This window comes from Eleginops maclovinus, chromosome 12, assembly GCF_036324505.1.
Source record: "Eleginops maclovinus isolate JMC-PN-2008 ecotype Puerto Natales chromosome 12, JC_Emac_rtc_rv5, whole genome shotgun sequence".
NCBI lineage: Eukaryota > Metazoa > Chordata > Actinopteri > Perciformes > Eleginopidae > Eleginops > Eleginops maclovinus.
In genome coordinates, this window is record NC_086360.1 from 26,190,468 (window position 1) to 26,204,790 (window position 14,323).

Here is a 14,323-nt window from a genome sequence, read left to right on the forward strand (position 1 = left end):
TGGCACACCTGGTGATTTATGACGTGTTAAAAGATGGGAGCGCGTAATTAATAATGGTATCATCCTGATTGAGGCTCGTTAATTTAAAGACTGGGGGAATAAATATGAATACAACACAAGCGTGAAAACTTCAAAGCAGCTTCTTCTTTTTTTAGAAGAGAGCGGTTAGAAAGGAGAGGAAGAAGGGATGACCTAATCACATCTCTGTTTATTAATAACACAGAAATGGCAGCAGCGGAGCCCTGAGATCTGAGCCATTTAATGAGGCATGGGCGGGAGATTTTTGGGGTGTTATTGGTTTGTCGTGTTACCACAACAGGACCACACAGGCCTGTCCTGTACTGTACATCAGGAGGAACAGCAGATAACCAGCAGCATGTGGGTCTATGTGTCACTGAATGATTCTCAAAACGAGTTAAAAGAATGTTACGTACAGGTAAATGCAATGAGACCGATTTCAATAAAAACTTTTATCGAACAAATGTGTTTCTGAGCTCAATCTTGTGCGTAAAAGTGTGCGTGAAATGGCACCGAAGGCCCGCAGGTTCTCCTTCTGGTGGCCCCAGTCCTCCATTTCATATCTCACGGTGCGGTTTGGACACAAAAACTCTGTGTAGGCTAATATAGACCAGAAAAAAACGCGTAATAGAGTGGATACTATTTACCTGTCTAAAACGAAAGTGCAAAAACATTTGAACTCCTAAACATATTAAAGTTAAATTGAGGTGGTTTTTTCAGTTTCGTACATTGAAGTTGGATGCCTCCAGGAAAACTACGCTGAAGTGTGGGCTTTGAACCCGGGACTAAAGGTGGGCACATTTATTTTACGGGTGCACTCGTTAACTACATTAAACAGCCACTGCTTATATTGCTCAACATCAGCAGGGCCACCGGCCGAGTGCATGTAGAAAAATGTGTAACCATTTTGAGACAGCATTCTTCTAGACATGCATACTAAAATGTGCAATTTAATCCAGTCTAAAGAGGACTTTGATTCAAACATAATGTATTAAAAAAATGCTTTTTCTGATCACTAAATCCAAGAGTTCTTGTCTGTCTGTGCTACTAATTTGAAAACATGGTCAAAGTTATTATTAGGCTATCCTATATGAATAATAATTTTACAAATAACCTGATTTTATACAACAAAAGCACTGACTTGGTCCTCGCTGTTGTCCGTCAGTCAGTGTTCAGGCTGTTTCCTCCTATCAGCTCACACTTTGCTCACTTTGTCGACTTGTTGTCAGCCTGGGCCGCGAGGATACGGTCTGCAGCGCGGGGACACCTCCAGCAAACATATTCAAAATAAGGTTGGTTCAAAACATGATAATAAAACTGTATTCAACCGGATAAAAACGATTCGTGTGAATATAACGAAATGTAAATATCGATTAGAGTAACACATGTGCTAAATGAGCCTTTTGCACTGATAGTAATAGCATTATTTTACACTGTATGGAAACTTTTCCTTAATAAAAGCAGAGTTTAGTTGTAATGAAAGCAACTGCAAACCCTGATAAAGACGTGTTGAATCGTTGGTCCTTCATGTAACAATGAGGTTAATTTAATTAACATGTACAGTGCTGATGCCATTGGATTCCCTAACATGTAAGTGGGCAGTCTTTCTTTGTATTATTTTAGACTCACACAACTGTGATCTTAATTCTAGGAAGCCAATAGTGCGTTTCTTATACAGAAAAAAAAGGTCCTATTTGTTATTACTTTCCATTTGAGTTCTGCTCTGTGTTCACATCTTTTTTTGGGGGGGGTGGGGGTTGTGGTTGCCGAGTCCTAATGTTAAACAATTGTATTTTTTCCGCGTAAAATGTCTTCTCAAACTTAGCATCTGTGTTCAGGAGCTCAGTGTTGAATGCCTCCGCAGTGCTTCGGCCGCACTAAGGCCCGCGAGCGGATTCCAACACAGTCTCTTCCCATACTGATCTGCTCCTGTATGTTGTCTGTTATCACCTGAGTATTTACAAAGGGGGCTTCCGACTCGGCCATGATGAAGCGAGTCGGTATCGATGGCATCATATCTGATAAAAAAAAGAGAGAGAGAGAGAGAAGGTCTGCAGACAGTGGGCGATGCGTTACACGGATGTTGACTTTAACTGTGTTTTCTATGGAATATTAAAGCGAAATCTAATAAACTGAGTGATACATTTCTCATTCCTCTGAATATTGTGCCATTTTTTGCAAAATAATAGTCTATTAAAATGATGCAACTCTTACACTTTAAATTCTGATTTACTGTACATGTTTTATTTCATTTTTCGGAAAATCGAAACTTTTTTGATTTTACTTTTTGTATATTCTTATTTTTCTTGTTCACATTTCCCCTCACTTTGTAAAAGTGATAAAATACTTATTAAAAGTGAAATATTTGCTCATTTTTTACATCTTTATTCCTCTTACTGTGCACCATTATACGCTAATTCCTTCTATCTCCATCTATCTATTTGCCATTTGCCATTACCAACACATTGCAGTAGTTTATATATGCTCGGAGCCTCCCGTGGAGAAACATCCAAAACAAATAAGAGTTAATCCTCTAACTGCTTTATCCCATTAGACCCCCTCTGCTGCCTTCACGCTTAATTCAGAGACTCCCGGTGTAAATGAGTCTATCCGCTCTGTATCGCAGTAGCTCCAACACCACACATCTTCACTGGCTGCACATTAAAGCTGAACCTGATAATCTGGGCGATACAGGAGGAGAGGTCAAGTCCAGCTCAGGCCTCAAGTGCCACGTGTGTTTGTCTCAGTGTTTACTGATTGCAGGGAGTGCATTTTGTCCGGTAGAGTTTATCTTTCCTATGTGGTAGAGGAGGACATGAACTGCGTAAATGTGTTAAAAAGGAGGATTCGTTTTTCTTTTATGCATTGGCTGTCCTGAAAGCTGCCTACAATTAAAGTATTATTATTTATTGTAAATGGTGTAAATAAGAAAAGGAATTCGTAATGGGAATAGTTTAAAATGAATGTCCAGTACTATCTTAACCAAAGCTATTCAATCCACATCTCGAATCCAAAAAAGCTATTTCATTATGTAGGTGCTGTTTGGCTGAGTAGACAACTGCAGTAAACAATGGGAATCAACTTTTATTCCCTTAGTTTTTCCAAAGTTATTTAAAGGAAAACTACATTCCCATTCGTAAAATACCCACTGCAGCCCCTGGTGCTTCAGGCAGAGTTGGGGGAGCAACTCTTTTTTTGGTGCTTGTGCAGCTAAAATATGCATATATAGGCCTATAATTTAGTGGAAAAGTTGCGCACGTTAAAGCCGGACATTGCATGAATGACGTTGGGAGTTGAATTCAAATGACTGACACTCTTATTGAAATAAAACATCCAGTGCAGAGCGCTGACACTTTTTTCCTACTGGAGAAGGGGAGGCGTGGATCTCGCTCACTTTTGAAATTCTCCTAGCAGCAGTCGCTTCTCCTCGAGGCAGGAGTCAGAGGACACCTCCCCGCCACCGACCGGAGGAGAAGCGAGGGAAGCTGTGCCTCTATTCTCTGCGGATGAACTGTTTTGACTCTGGGACGCGTTTTAAAAAGTTTACCGACTGAATCAGAGCACCGGGGAACTTGTGGGAATACTTTAAGAAAAGTCGAGCCCAGACTCTCGCACCCAAGGAATGTGAAAACCCCATTTTGGCGCATGTTCCTCTCCATTGTGCGCAGCCTTCTCCTGCTTTCTACGCGGTTGGAACGCGGAGGAGGAGGAGGAGGAGGGACGGCTTCTCCGGACTTGATCTCTCGCCTATGGACGACGGCGGTCCCCTCTCTCCAAAGGCGAATGCTTTCAGTATTGCCTCTCTGATTTCGGCTGCAGAGCAAGCAGGAAACGCGGCGTTTGAGAAACAGAGCACCGGCCTGGACAAGCCAGACCTGCATAACCACAGTTCCTATAAAATGCACTACAGCACTGTCACCCGGGAAATGGAAGGTAAATCACTCTGTTGATCCCAGTAGAGCTGCTGTAGCATGTGTACGCCTCTGAAATGACACAAAGCCCGAGAATCTGCTCGGTTAATCGAGCACAAACCCACATAGGTGCATTGTTTGAAATGCATGAATGAAGTTAGAGAAAAATTCTGACAGTTGCAAATATAGTGCAAATCAGTCCTAGTTTTGACAGTCGGGGAGAAGTCTAAACACGAAGCAGCCAGGGTGGAAAAAAAGTGTGCAAGACCCCCAAAGTGTTGAACAAAAAAAAAAAAAATCAACTTTAAATCGTAGCTAGGATCAGATAAATGAAAAAAGAGACCAAGAGTCGGAGAGTTTACATGGGCACCCTGTGCGTAATGGTAAAAACAGACCATAAAGAGCATATCCAGCTCCGAGAGGACTGAACATCCATTCCATAGATATATTTGTCCAATAACGAGAAAGCAACAGTCACCTGCTGCCTGTTTGTTTGTTCATGCAAATCAGAGTGTTTACCTTGTAAACCGTTTACTCTCCTCTCTGCCGGGCACATCCTCTATTGTTTGCTAACGGGTGGGGGGGGGGGGGGGGGGGGGGGGTGTTGTGGGCGATACCTTATCCAAAAGTTAAATGAGTGCCGGAAAGCCCATTAAAAAGGGGCGCACTTCACTGTCAATCAGTCTCGTCCCAAGGCGAGGAAAAGGCACACTACCTGCAGTTCCTTATCTAAATAGAAATAAGAACCGGTTTTATCGCAAAGGGGAGGCCCTATGCGTCAGATAAGAGAGGTGACTGGGTTGCAGTGTAACACACTGACGCAGAGCACAACAGAGGCGGAATCGATCCGCAGCAAACACTCACACGAAGCTCCTTTCTGAGAGCAACTCTCCCCGCAGGGTTTTGGAAACATTTCGTCACTATTCGGACTCCATTAGACCAGGCACACTGTAGCATGCTGGATGCAGCCTCAGGGATTATTGAGCAGCCGAGGCGGAAACTTTTAAACGGAAAGGGGTGCATTTGTGTTTGACATCTGCACCTGGATATCACTGTTTTTACTTTCTGTATAACCGAGAAAAAGTGCACGGCATATTTAGTAAACCAAGTCTTTTGGGATGATTTCAGCCATATCCAGTCCGTGGCTGACGCAGCTATCCCATTTTTGCGATGTTGCAGCCTTCACGACGAGCAGCCTGAGCAGCCTCAACACGCCGGGGGGCTACCACCTCTCTCCGTCCCCCGGGGACCCCTACAGCCAGCATGAGGCCCACTTCGAGCCCTGCCCGGCCGCCCAGCACAACTACAACTACCCGGGCTCCAACCCGGGCCAGAACCCGCAGAGTGACGGAGGGACTCCCAACTGCTCCTCGTCCTCCAACAACTCCACTCCGAACGGAAAAACCATCGTGAAGAAGAACCCCAAAGTGGCCAACATTAACGTGCAGCTGGAGATGAAAGCTTTATGGGACGAATTTAATCAGCTGGGCACGGAGATGATCGTTACCAAAGCGGGCAGGTGAGCACCATGACACACTGGAAGTTATTATTCTCTGAATGCATGTTTGGGTAGACCGGAGAAATAATGCAGAGCAGATTAAATGCTTTAATCCAACAAAGAGACCAATATTAGCCGAGTGATATCCTGCGTAAAGGAGCAACCATAGCATTAAAAACGTTCTGTTTTTAAATATAAAATGTTAATATTTTGAGCATTTTTGCCGAAGACACAAACGAGATATTCAGGTTATATTTATCGATGAATTTCGTTTTTTCAAATTACATATCTTTGTAGCTTTAACAATTGTGTATATAATATAATAATATATAGTTTCGTCTTTTGGAGTTCATAATGGATAAGCCCTTTCTTCATATTGGCTGACAAAAAGATGGCTTTTCAAACATTGTTTTTCTCATTTCAATTCAAAAATTAGAAAATATATTTTTGTTTTGATATGTGGATTCTGAAATATGAAAAACAACTTGTATTACTTTCTTATTTCAAAGAGCTTATGTGGGGGTCCAAATAGGGGAAACATTGTAATACATTTTAGCAGTTATAAGACCTATATTTCTTGCACTTAATGCCCGAAAATGCCAATTAAATCAATGGAGGGTTTGACTTTATAGAACATTTTTAATTTAAAGCCGTGGTTCAGGCCTGCTGCTGGATATGTTTTTAAACTCGAGTGCATGGAGGCTTGTGTGTGTTGCGTTGTGTGTGTCAGCTGTAAACACCACGCTGATGTGATCCTGCTGCGGGTTTTGGATCCAGTAGGGATAGTGTGGCTCTCGGCTGGTTTCTTTCATAGTCTCAGGTTTACGCACCGCTGTTATATGGAACATTATGGCCTTTAATCTGAGAGTCTTTGCATGTGTGAACGCAGATCAGCCTCTATATAAACTGATTTTATTCGGGCCTCGACACGTGATGTTTGTTTTTTTTATTTCCTCTTTTAGGAGTGTCTGCATGCCTTCTTCTCCTTTCACTTCAGTCAAATGTAAAGCTTGAATCAATACAGAAAAAGCGGGTTTCGATTTAGTTATTTATTGACATTTATTTTAAAAAATCGTTTTGATTTAAACATGTGTTGTCATTTTTTACCCTATTGATCTCAAAAGGTTTCAATAATTTAAGGGGCCATTTTTTATTTGAGAATCGATTATGCTGTCCCTTGTTTGCATGTGAAGGGCAATAATCGTACCATCTTTCAACTTTGACCCCGTTTGGAGAGCCAATAAAATGCTTCACAAATGTTTAACACTAATATTTTCAACCAGTAAAAAGTGAATATGGCGCGTAAAAGCGTATCCAAATGCCTTCCTGAGTTTTTCCTGTATTATCGAAATATAAAGAGGCATGAGATAATTGATCTAATCCTGAAAGTGAGGGTTGAGTTTCTGACAGGGGAAAGCAGATCTGCAGCAGAGCACTTTAGAGGCTCCTTCAGCCTCACCTAGCCACAACACGACGTTAATTGAGCGTTGATTCTAGGATCCCTTTCACTGACTCCGCGGATTACTCAACTTTTCAACCCATGTCTTGTGGGATATGGATCTGCCCTGCGTAGTTACCTAGATAAGATGGAGAGGAAAAACAAATGTCTGTGGACATGGGCGCTAAACGAGCCGCTGCATCTATGAAACCAAACTCAAGAAAAGCAGTTCAATCCAAATGTCTGGAGACAAAGCAGATACGTGATTGCAAATTAAAAAATGACACTATCAATAAATCAGAATAGGGAGCACTGCCTCTAAATGATTCCATGTTTTTTATGCAGACAATTCTGGATATTTGTTCTCAAAATGGAACAATAAAGCGACACCTCGTCTATACACATTACGCGCGTGTCTGTGTGTATTTCCACATGTGTGTAGCCCGTCATGTGTCTGGAAGTCGTCAAATCAGCAGAGGAGAAGTTAACGAGTCTTTCCACGAGTTACAAAAGCGGAGCAAAAAATGCAACAAACCCAAAGCTTCATTGAAATGAAGGAGAGTTTTATCTGGTTACGCACGGACGGAATCACGTCACGCCAATAGCTCGGAGCTTTGGTCTTGTTGTTGCCTCAGCTCCGGGCAGACGAAGTTCTGCAGGCCCGGAGCTGCACGGCCTTCTGGCTTTATAAAAATAATAATTTGGCAGAAATAATTTGTAGACTCCTGTGATGAATTCCAAATAATTCAAACAGTTTAAAACCAGCCTTCACTCACAGCTGATCCAGCTTTCTGATTACTAAATGTGAGCCCATGAAGGCAGTTAAAGCAACAAAACAAAGCCTAACCAGTCGATGTGCGTTTTTCCTTTTCCAGGAGAATGTTTCCAACTTTCCAAGTGAAAATATTCGGGATGGATCCCATGGCAGATTACATGCTGCTGATGGACTTCCTGCCCGTAGACGACAAACGTTACAGGTAACTTTCTGCAAAACACTTCTGATACTGCAGGAGCGTAAAACGTGTACTAGTCCAAAATATTTTTTACTATGGTGCGCAATGCATTGTTTGCCATTTTTAATTCCACAAGAATAAAAGAAGGCCACCATAATGTGTAAAAAAAATAATTTAAAAAATGTATAGCCGAAGAACATTTACACATATTATACAATTAACCCAAATTCACTTGTATATATTCCCCTTTTTATGTATCATAACATATTACATTCCCTCAGTTTGTGTTTCTCCTGTGAAGACATGCATCGACATTTGAGGCTTCTTTCATTAAATAATGTGAATGAAAACATTGAGTGTAATGCACTTTTCCCCATCTCTCAGGTATGCTTTCCACAGCTCTTCGTGGCTGGTCGCCGGTAAAGCGGACCCCGCCACGCCGGGCAGGGTGCACTACCACCCGGACTCTCCGGCCAAAGGCGCGCAGTGGATGAAGCAGATTGTCTCTTTTGATAAACTCAAACTCACCAACAACCTGCTGGATGACAACGGCCATGTGAGTACACTACTGGAAAAGAATGCATGCAAAAAAGACGAGCATGACTAATGATACTACAAACACACGGTGTGTGCCAAAGTTCATTTCGACAAAGCAAGCGGCGTAAAAAAAACAACTCTGCGAATAATTATGTAAACGCAAAGACCTCATTTACTGTATTTGTAGATTTTCCATATTTGAGAGCCATGTACGAAAATAGACCTAAACTGCAGATGCATTAACTGTAAACTCATTGAAGGAATACAGGAGAGGTTCACTTTCATTCCCGCAAATTGATTGATGCTGGTGATTTAGCGGTAATAAAACTTGTTATTTGGATTAATAGTCCGATGTGGCCAAAAAGCTATTCTCACTACACAAAAATGGCACAGTACATCAGGTTTTGCTCCAAACATGACGGCATAAATAGCGAAATATTTAATCATTTCTGGGAATTGTTTCACCCCTTCGCGCTGGGTCTTCCCCCTGAGTAAATCGGTGTCATTGTGTTAGATTTCTGGCGGTAACGGGCATTTTAGATCATATGGAAAATGGTTGGAAAAGCCCAGGACTGCTGCATGGAAATGTGGATATATCGAGACCAAGAGGTGCTGATAACATGGTGTCAGATGACCTTAATATATCAAGATAAATAAGTGTACATTTAATACGAGTGTTAGATTATTTTTGCATCGAATATTCGCACCTGATGTTTTATCCACAAATACGTAGATTGAATGTTTGACTACTTTCTCATCTTTAGCTAAGGCGATTATTTTAAAAGTCACAATTACTATACATACATTTGTTTTATTTTATCCAACCAAGATTTATTTATTAATTTGATCAGTTTTTCCATTTTTTTTATAATCGAAAATAGTCTTACGGAGTTTCAGGAGTTCTGATTCAAGATTCAAAGGCTTCATAATGCACAGTAGCTACAGTGTAGATATGGCACAGGACATTTTAAGTCCCCGGCTCCTCCAACAATGCAACATAAATATATATATATATAAATCATAAAACAATTCTATGATTTATGTATTTGTTACAGATCATCCTGAACTCCATGCACCGCTACCAGCCCAGGTTCCACGTGGTTTACGTGGACCCCCGCAAGGACAGCGAGAAATATGCAGAGGAGAATTACAAGACTTTTGTTTTTGAGGAAACCCGTTTCACAGCAGTCACAGCCTACCAGAACCACCGGGTAAGACACTTTATTACCCCGTGTGAAAGTAACGTGGTGAACAGCAACTGACCCCATTCCAAAGGGGCTTTACCTTACATTCAACATAACGGATAAAGCATGATGGGTACAGTGGTGGTATGAAGAAACACTACCATAATACAAACTAAAAATACATTTATTTTTATTATATTTAAGTGAATGTCGCGCTCGATTTTGTGCAAATGCATGAATGAATTTAAGGTCAAAATATCTTCTTTTGTTGCGTAAATGTTGCCTTTACTCTGCTCTCCTTTTTTGCATCGCTCCTGCTTTTTCCATCCGACTTGAGGTCTGTTTAGATGAATGTGCATTCAGTGGTTATTCAAAGCGCCTCTGATGAGTGAAATATATGATTTAAATGTGGTTGCTATCAGAAAAGTAATCGTGAATGTCGCTCCTGATCCTGCTAAGACTAACCATCAAACCAAAAAATTCTAACTGAGCTTGTTTTGAGAATAATAAGAAAGAGCTGCTTGTCTAAAATGATGAAGCTTGTTTTTAGACATCTTATTCTTATTTAGAGAATTATTATTAAGTCTATATAGATGGCTCTGGCAGATTATCACACTTGATTAAAGCATGTATCAACTCAAATCTGAAGAGGTGTTACGATGGACGTTTTTTGCAGTGTATTATATTACCACGGTCACACAGGAAATACAATAACTTTGTCCTATTTTATATTAAATAAGACACACTAATTCATAATGTGACCCATGGAGTGAAAACAACATGACAAATATTAACATTTTATTTGAATCCTAGTAAAAATGACCATGATGATTGAGTAGCACATCACTATGAATAATTTAGGACTGCAGTGCATGCATGGAAATCTACAAATGAGATCCAAATGTTACAAAGTAGTCCCGAAATAAATTGCCTATAACAAATAAAGAATGAATGAATTTACTTGTTTTAATCAACATGAATGGACATGATGCCCAACAGCAGACCTGTAGCATTTCTCAAATATTAATAGTGTTGTGTTCAAAATATGGACAGAAGAGCTTTCCAATCCAAAACTGCCAGCCCCATCTTGCTCCTCGACCACAGCTGTGATTTCTAACAGGAATCAAATGCAATGACTTATCAGGAAGACATTGTGAACTGAGGTTTATTTGATGTTCTGGATTTCAGATCACGCAGCTGAAGATAGCCAGCAATCCCTTTGCAAAGGGCTTCAGGGACTGTGACCCAGAGGACTGGTGAGTGTGCTCTCCACATAAAGCTGCGCTGGCGTGTTTCCACATGGTGTTAAAATGTACAACACGGCACAGGGCACATTTGCAAAATAGTTTTGCTGTTTGTCTAATCTCACACAGTTGCCAGATGGGTGGAGTTAGCCATAGTAAAACAAACCGCAGTGTGTGCCATGACGTTTAGAAATCAGGGCATATTGTTCGGGAGTCAACACACCATGCTTTTTCTGTCCATGGCTAATTAACACACACACTCACAATTGTAACAATAGAATAAACCACAACCATCTGCAATGTGAAAACGTACCCAAAAGCTGCGCATCCACCCCTGCAAATGTCTATATTCTTAAAAGCATTAAGTAAACCGATCAGGCTGAAATAGAAGGCTTTGTTTACTGTAAATGTGGTCCCCTGTCAGTGTGTTAGGGTTAATAACACACACAGTGTAAACTCCTCAAATGTGCATCCATCATTTTTAATATATAATAAAGAAATGTTGCCTTTTGACATTCATTAAATGAGTGTGTAACCGAATCCTCTCTCCATGCTCCAGGCCCAGGAATCACAGGCCAGGCTCTCTGCCAATCATGAGTGCCTTTGCCAGAACAAGAAACCCAATGTCATCCCCGCCTCAGCAGAACGGCTCCGAGAAAGGTCTGCAGCCCGCTCTTTGTTTCATTTCACAACTCATGCCCGCTATCCAACATAAACCGTATTCAAAGCAAGTTATTTATCCTCAAGAGGAAATGTTTTCCTTACATATTTCCCCCCATTTTATTTTCATTTTGTATGTAAGTGAGGCACAATGGTGCATTCACTGTCCAAGTCATCCACTACCACAGTACAGGGTATTGTGCTATCATATAACAGACGACAGCTTTCTTTTAGAGTAAAACCTGCAATAAAAATGACTTCTTCTTGATTTAAAATGTATTGTTTTTTTTGTTTAATAGTAAACACATGTTTCACCCCGGCTTCAAACAACCTGTAATCCATCAGAAGGGATTTTATAGCTCAGATTTATTTTGAAGTTTTGGATTTTTTTCAGTGCATTTGAAAGCATTTTTTTGGGACAAAAACAAATTAATATTATATGATCATTCTTTTAAATATATAGTATTTATCTAAAGACTCTTTAACCTTGAAAATAATATAACAAATACTAGAAATTTTGGGGATTTTTACAATTCAGTAATGTGAGTTGTATCAAAACCAGGGATGATTCAACCCGTACCTGTCATGGAGTGTAGAACTAAACCCCCCCCCACACACACACACACACAGCACACTGACTAGCTCTGACTGTTCTCCTGTGTCTCTGCAGAGGACAGCAGGCGGGAGTACGAGCGGGACCCCAGCGGCACGCCCATACACGCAGACCAGGCCCACCAGCTCATGTCCCGGGTCCTCAGCCCCGCCCTGCCCGTCCCGGGAGGCCTCCACGGCGTGTCACTAACCAGCGGCCGACCCAGCCCTCCCCACGACCTTCGCCAAGACCCCCACGGCCTTCCTCCGGACACCCTGCACCACCACCCTTACAAGTACCCCACCACCTATGAACACTACCTGGGAGCCAAGACCCGGCCCTCGCCCTACCCTATACCCGGCATCAGAGGACACACGTACCACCACCACATGAACCCAGCCACGGCTAACATGTACTCAGCCACCAGCGGCCCCTCTAACTATGACTACGGGCCCCGGTAATGACCGAAGCTCTGTGGGAATGGAAACAGGAACACAGTCCTGTCTATTGATGGCAACCTGTGGGGTGCGTCCACCGCCTGAAACTCTGCTGGATAAACCCCGTATTTATTTAAAGGAAATGCATCTCTGCGCTAAGCACCTGCTCTGAGGCCGGCTTTGACCTTTGAACCCGAATGGGGAAAACCTCCACAGCGAGCGGTGCAGACTTTGAGCCAGAACACAGAGGAGGCAGGAGGGACCTCTCCTCAACACGGACAATACCTTTGATCACAGACTGGAATTGAATTTTTTTTTTTGTGTTGGATGCACTTTTTGATTTGTTTTTATCGCTTTCAAAAAAGCCATATGTTATATAGTACAGCGACCTTCTAGGTAGACGAGATGTTTGCATGTTGAGCTCATCGGAGAGGGTGTCGAAACACACCCAAATGTTTTTTGTTTGAGGTATAGAAAATAAAAAATAAATACAAGATTTGATTTTGAACATCTTGAGCCGCTCTGAGAAGCTTGTACCATGGCACTGACTTGCAGCAATTCAAAGTAAATAAATGAAGCAGAATGACTGTTCTGTATCTGTAAAATAAACATTAAATTCTTGTAATTCATAAAAGAATCTTTGAGCAGATCTTCCATTCAAAGCTTTGCCTGCTGTTGCACTGCTGAAGGGGAATATAAGCTTACCTCACTGATGGCATTGTTCTGGTTTCTCCGACCGGATTTGCCCTGCTGCATCGGGTTGAGGTGTCCGCTGTTCCTGTAGTCGTTGGAAGCCAGGACCAGGAGGCTGTCCAAACATTAGACTGCACTGTAGTTCAAATCTGCAGCTGGTGCTATGAGGGAAAAAAGCAAAACACATAAATGCACTCATCGAACATACTTCCCATGTCTACATTTCCCTTTTCTTTTAAAGTCAGAGGTAGTAGAAGTACTCAGATCTTGTACTTGAGTAAAGTAGAAGTACTCAGATCTTGTACTTGAGTAAAGTAGAAGTACTCAGATCTTGTACTTGAGTAAAGTAGAAGTACTCAGATCTTGTACTTGAGTAAAAGTATAAGTACTCAGGTCTTGTACTTGAGTAAAGTAGAAGTACTCAGATCTTGTACTTGAGTAAAGTAGAAGTACTCAGATCTTGTACTTGAGTAAAGTAGAAGTACTCAGATCTTGTACTTGAGTAAAGTAGAAGTACTCAGGTCTTGTACTTGAGTTAAAGTAGAAGTACTCAGGTCTTGTACTTGAGTAAAAGTAGAAGTACTCAGATCTTGTACTTGAGTAAAGTAGAAGTACTCAGATCTTGTACTTGAGTAAAGTAGAAGTACTCTGATCTTGTACTTGAGTAAAGTAGAAGTACTCAGGTCTTGTACTTGAGTAAAAGTAAAAGTACTCAGATCTTGTACTTGAGTAAAGTAGAAGTACTCAGATCTTGTACTTGAGTAAAGTAGAAGTAATCAGATCTTGTACTTGAGTAAAGTAGAAGTACTCAGGTCTTGTACTTGAGTAAAGTAGAAGTACTCAGATCTTGTACTTGAGTAAAAGTAGAAGTGCTCAGATCTTGTACTTGAGTAAAGTAGAAGTACTCAGGTCTTGTACTTGAGTAAAAGTAAAAGTACTCAGATCTTGTACTTGAGTAAAGTAGAAGTACTCAGATCTTGTACTTGAGTAAAAGTAGAAGTGCTCAGATCTTGTACTTGAGTAAAGTAGAAGTACTCAGGTCTTGTACTTGAGTAAAGTAGAAGTACTCAGATCTTGTACTTGAGTAAAGTAGAAGTACTCAGACCTTGTTCTTGAGTAAAGTAGAAGTACTCAGATCTTGTTCTTGAGTAAAGTAGA

At 41.2% G+C, this 14,323-nt stretch overlaps 1 protein-coding gene across 2 annotated transcripts; it reads left to right on the plus strand.

Moving 5' to 3' along the window:
- Positions 1 to 3,400: 3,400 nt before the first annotated feature.
- Positions 3,401 to 13,109, plus strand: tbx1 (T-box transcription factor 1). 2 transcript variants are annotated; one of them, XM_063896366.1, is made up of 8 exons: positions 3,401 to 3,951; positions 5,058 to 5,448; positions 7,741 to 7,842; positions 8,203 to 8,374; positions 9,411 to 9,566; positions 10,728 to 10,795; positions 11,343 to 11,443; positions 12,114 to 13,109. In XM_063896366.1, exons 1-8 carry the CDS (start codon positions 3,768 to 3,770, stop codon positions 12,494 to 12,496), a joined length of 1,557 nt encoding a protein of 518 aa, XP_063752436.1. In that variant the 5' UTR covers positions 3,401 to 3,767; the 3' UTR covers positions 12,497 to 13,109. The 2 variants fall into 2 exon arrangements, with proteins under 2 accessions (XP_063752436.1, XP_063752437.1); XM_063896367.1 differs by having other exon boundaries at positions 5,109 to 5,448.
- The last annotated feature ends 1,214 nt before the right edge of the window (positions 13,110 to 14,323 follow it).

What these genes read in the sequence shown, in the direction of transcription:
- tbx1 (XM_063896366.1), top strand. Translation starts at nt 3,768, where the DNA reads ATGGACGACGGCGGTCCCCTCTCTCCAAAGGCGAATGCTTTCAGTATT. An exon ending in GACTGTGACCCAGAGGACTG is followed by an intron (nt 10,796 to 11,342) that starts GTGAGTGTGCTC and finishes TCCATGCTCCAG; the next exon opens with GCCCAGGAATCACAGGCCAG. An exon ending in GCAGAACGGCTCCGAGAAAG is followed by an intron (nt 11,444 to 12,113) that starts GTCTGCAGCCCG and finishes GTGTCTCTGCAG; the next exon opens with AGGACAGCAGGCGGGAGTAC.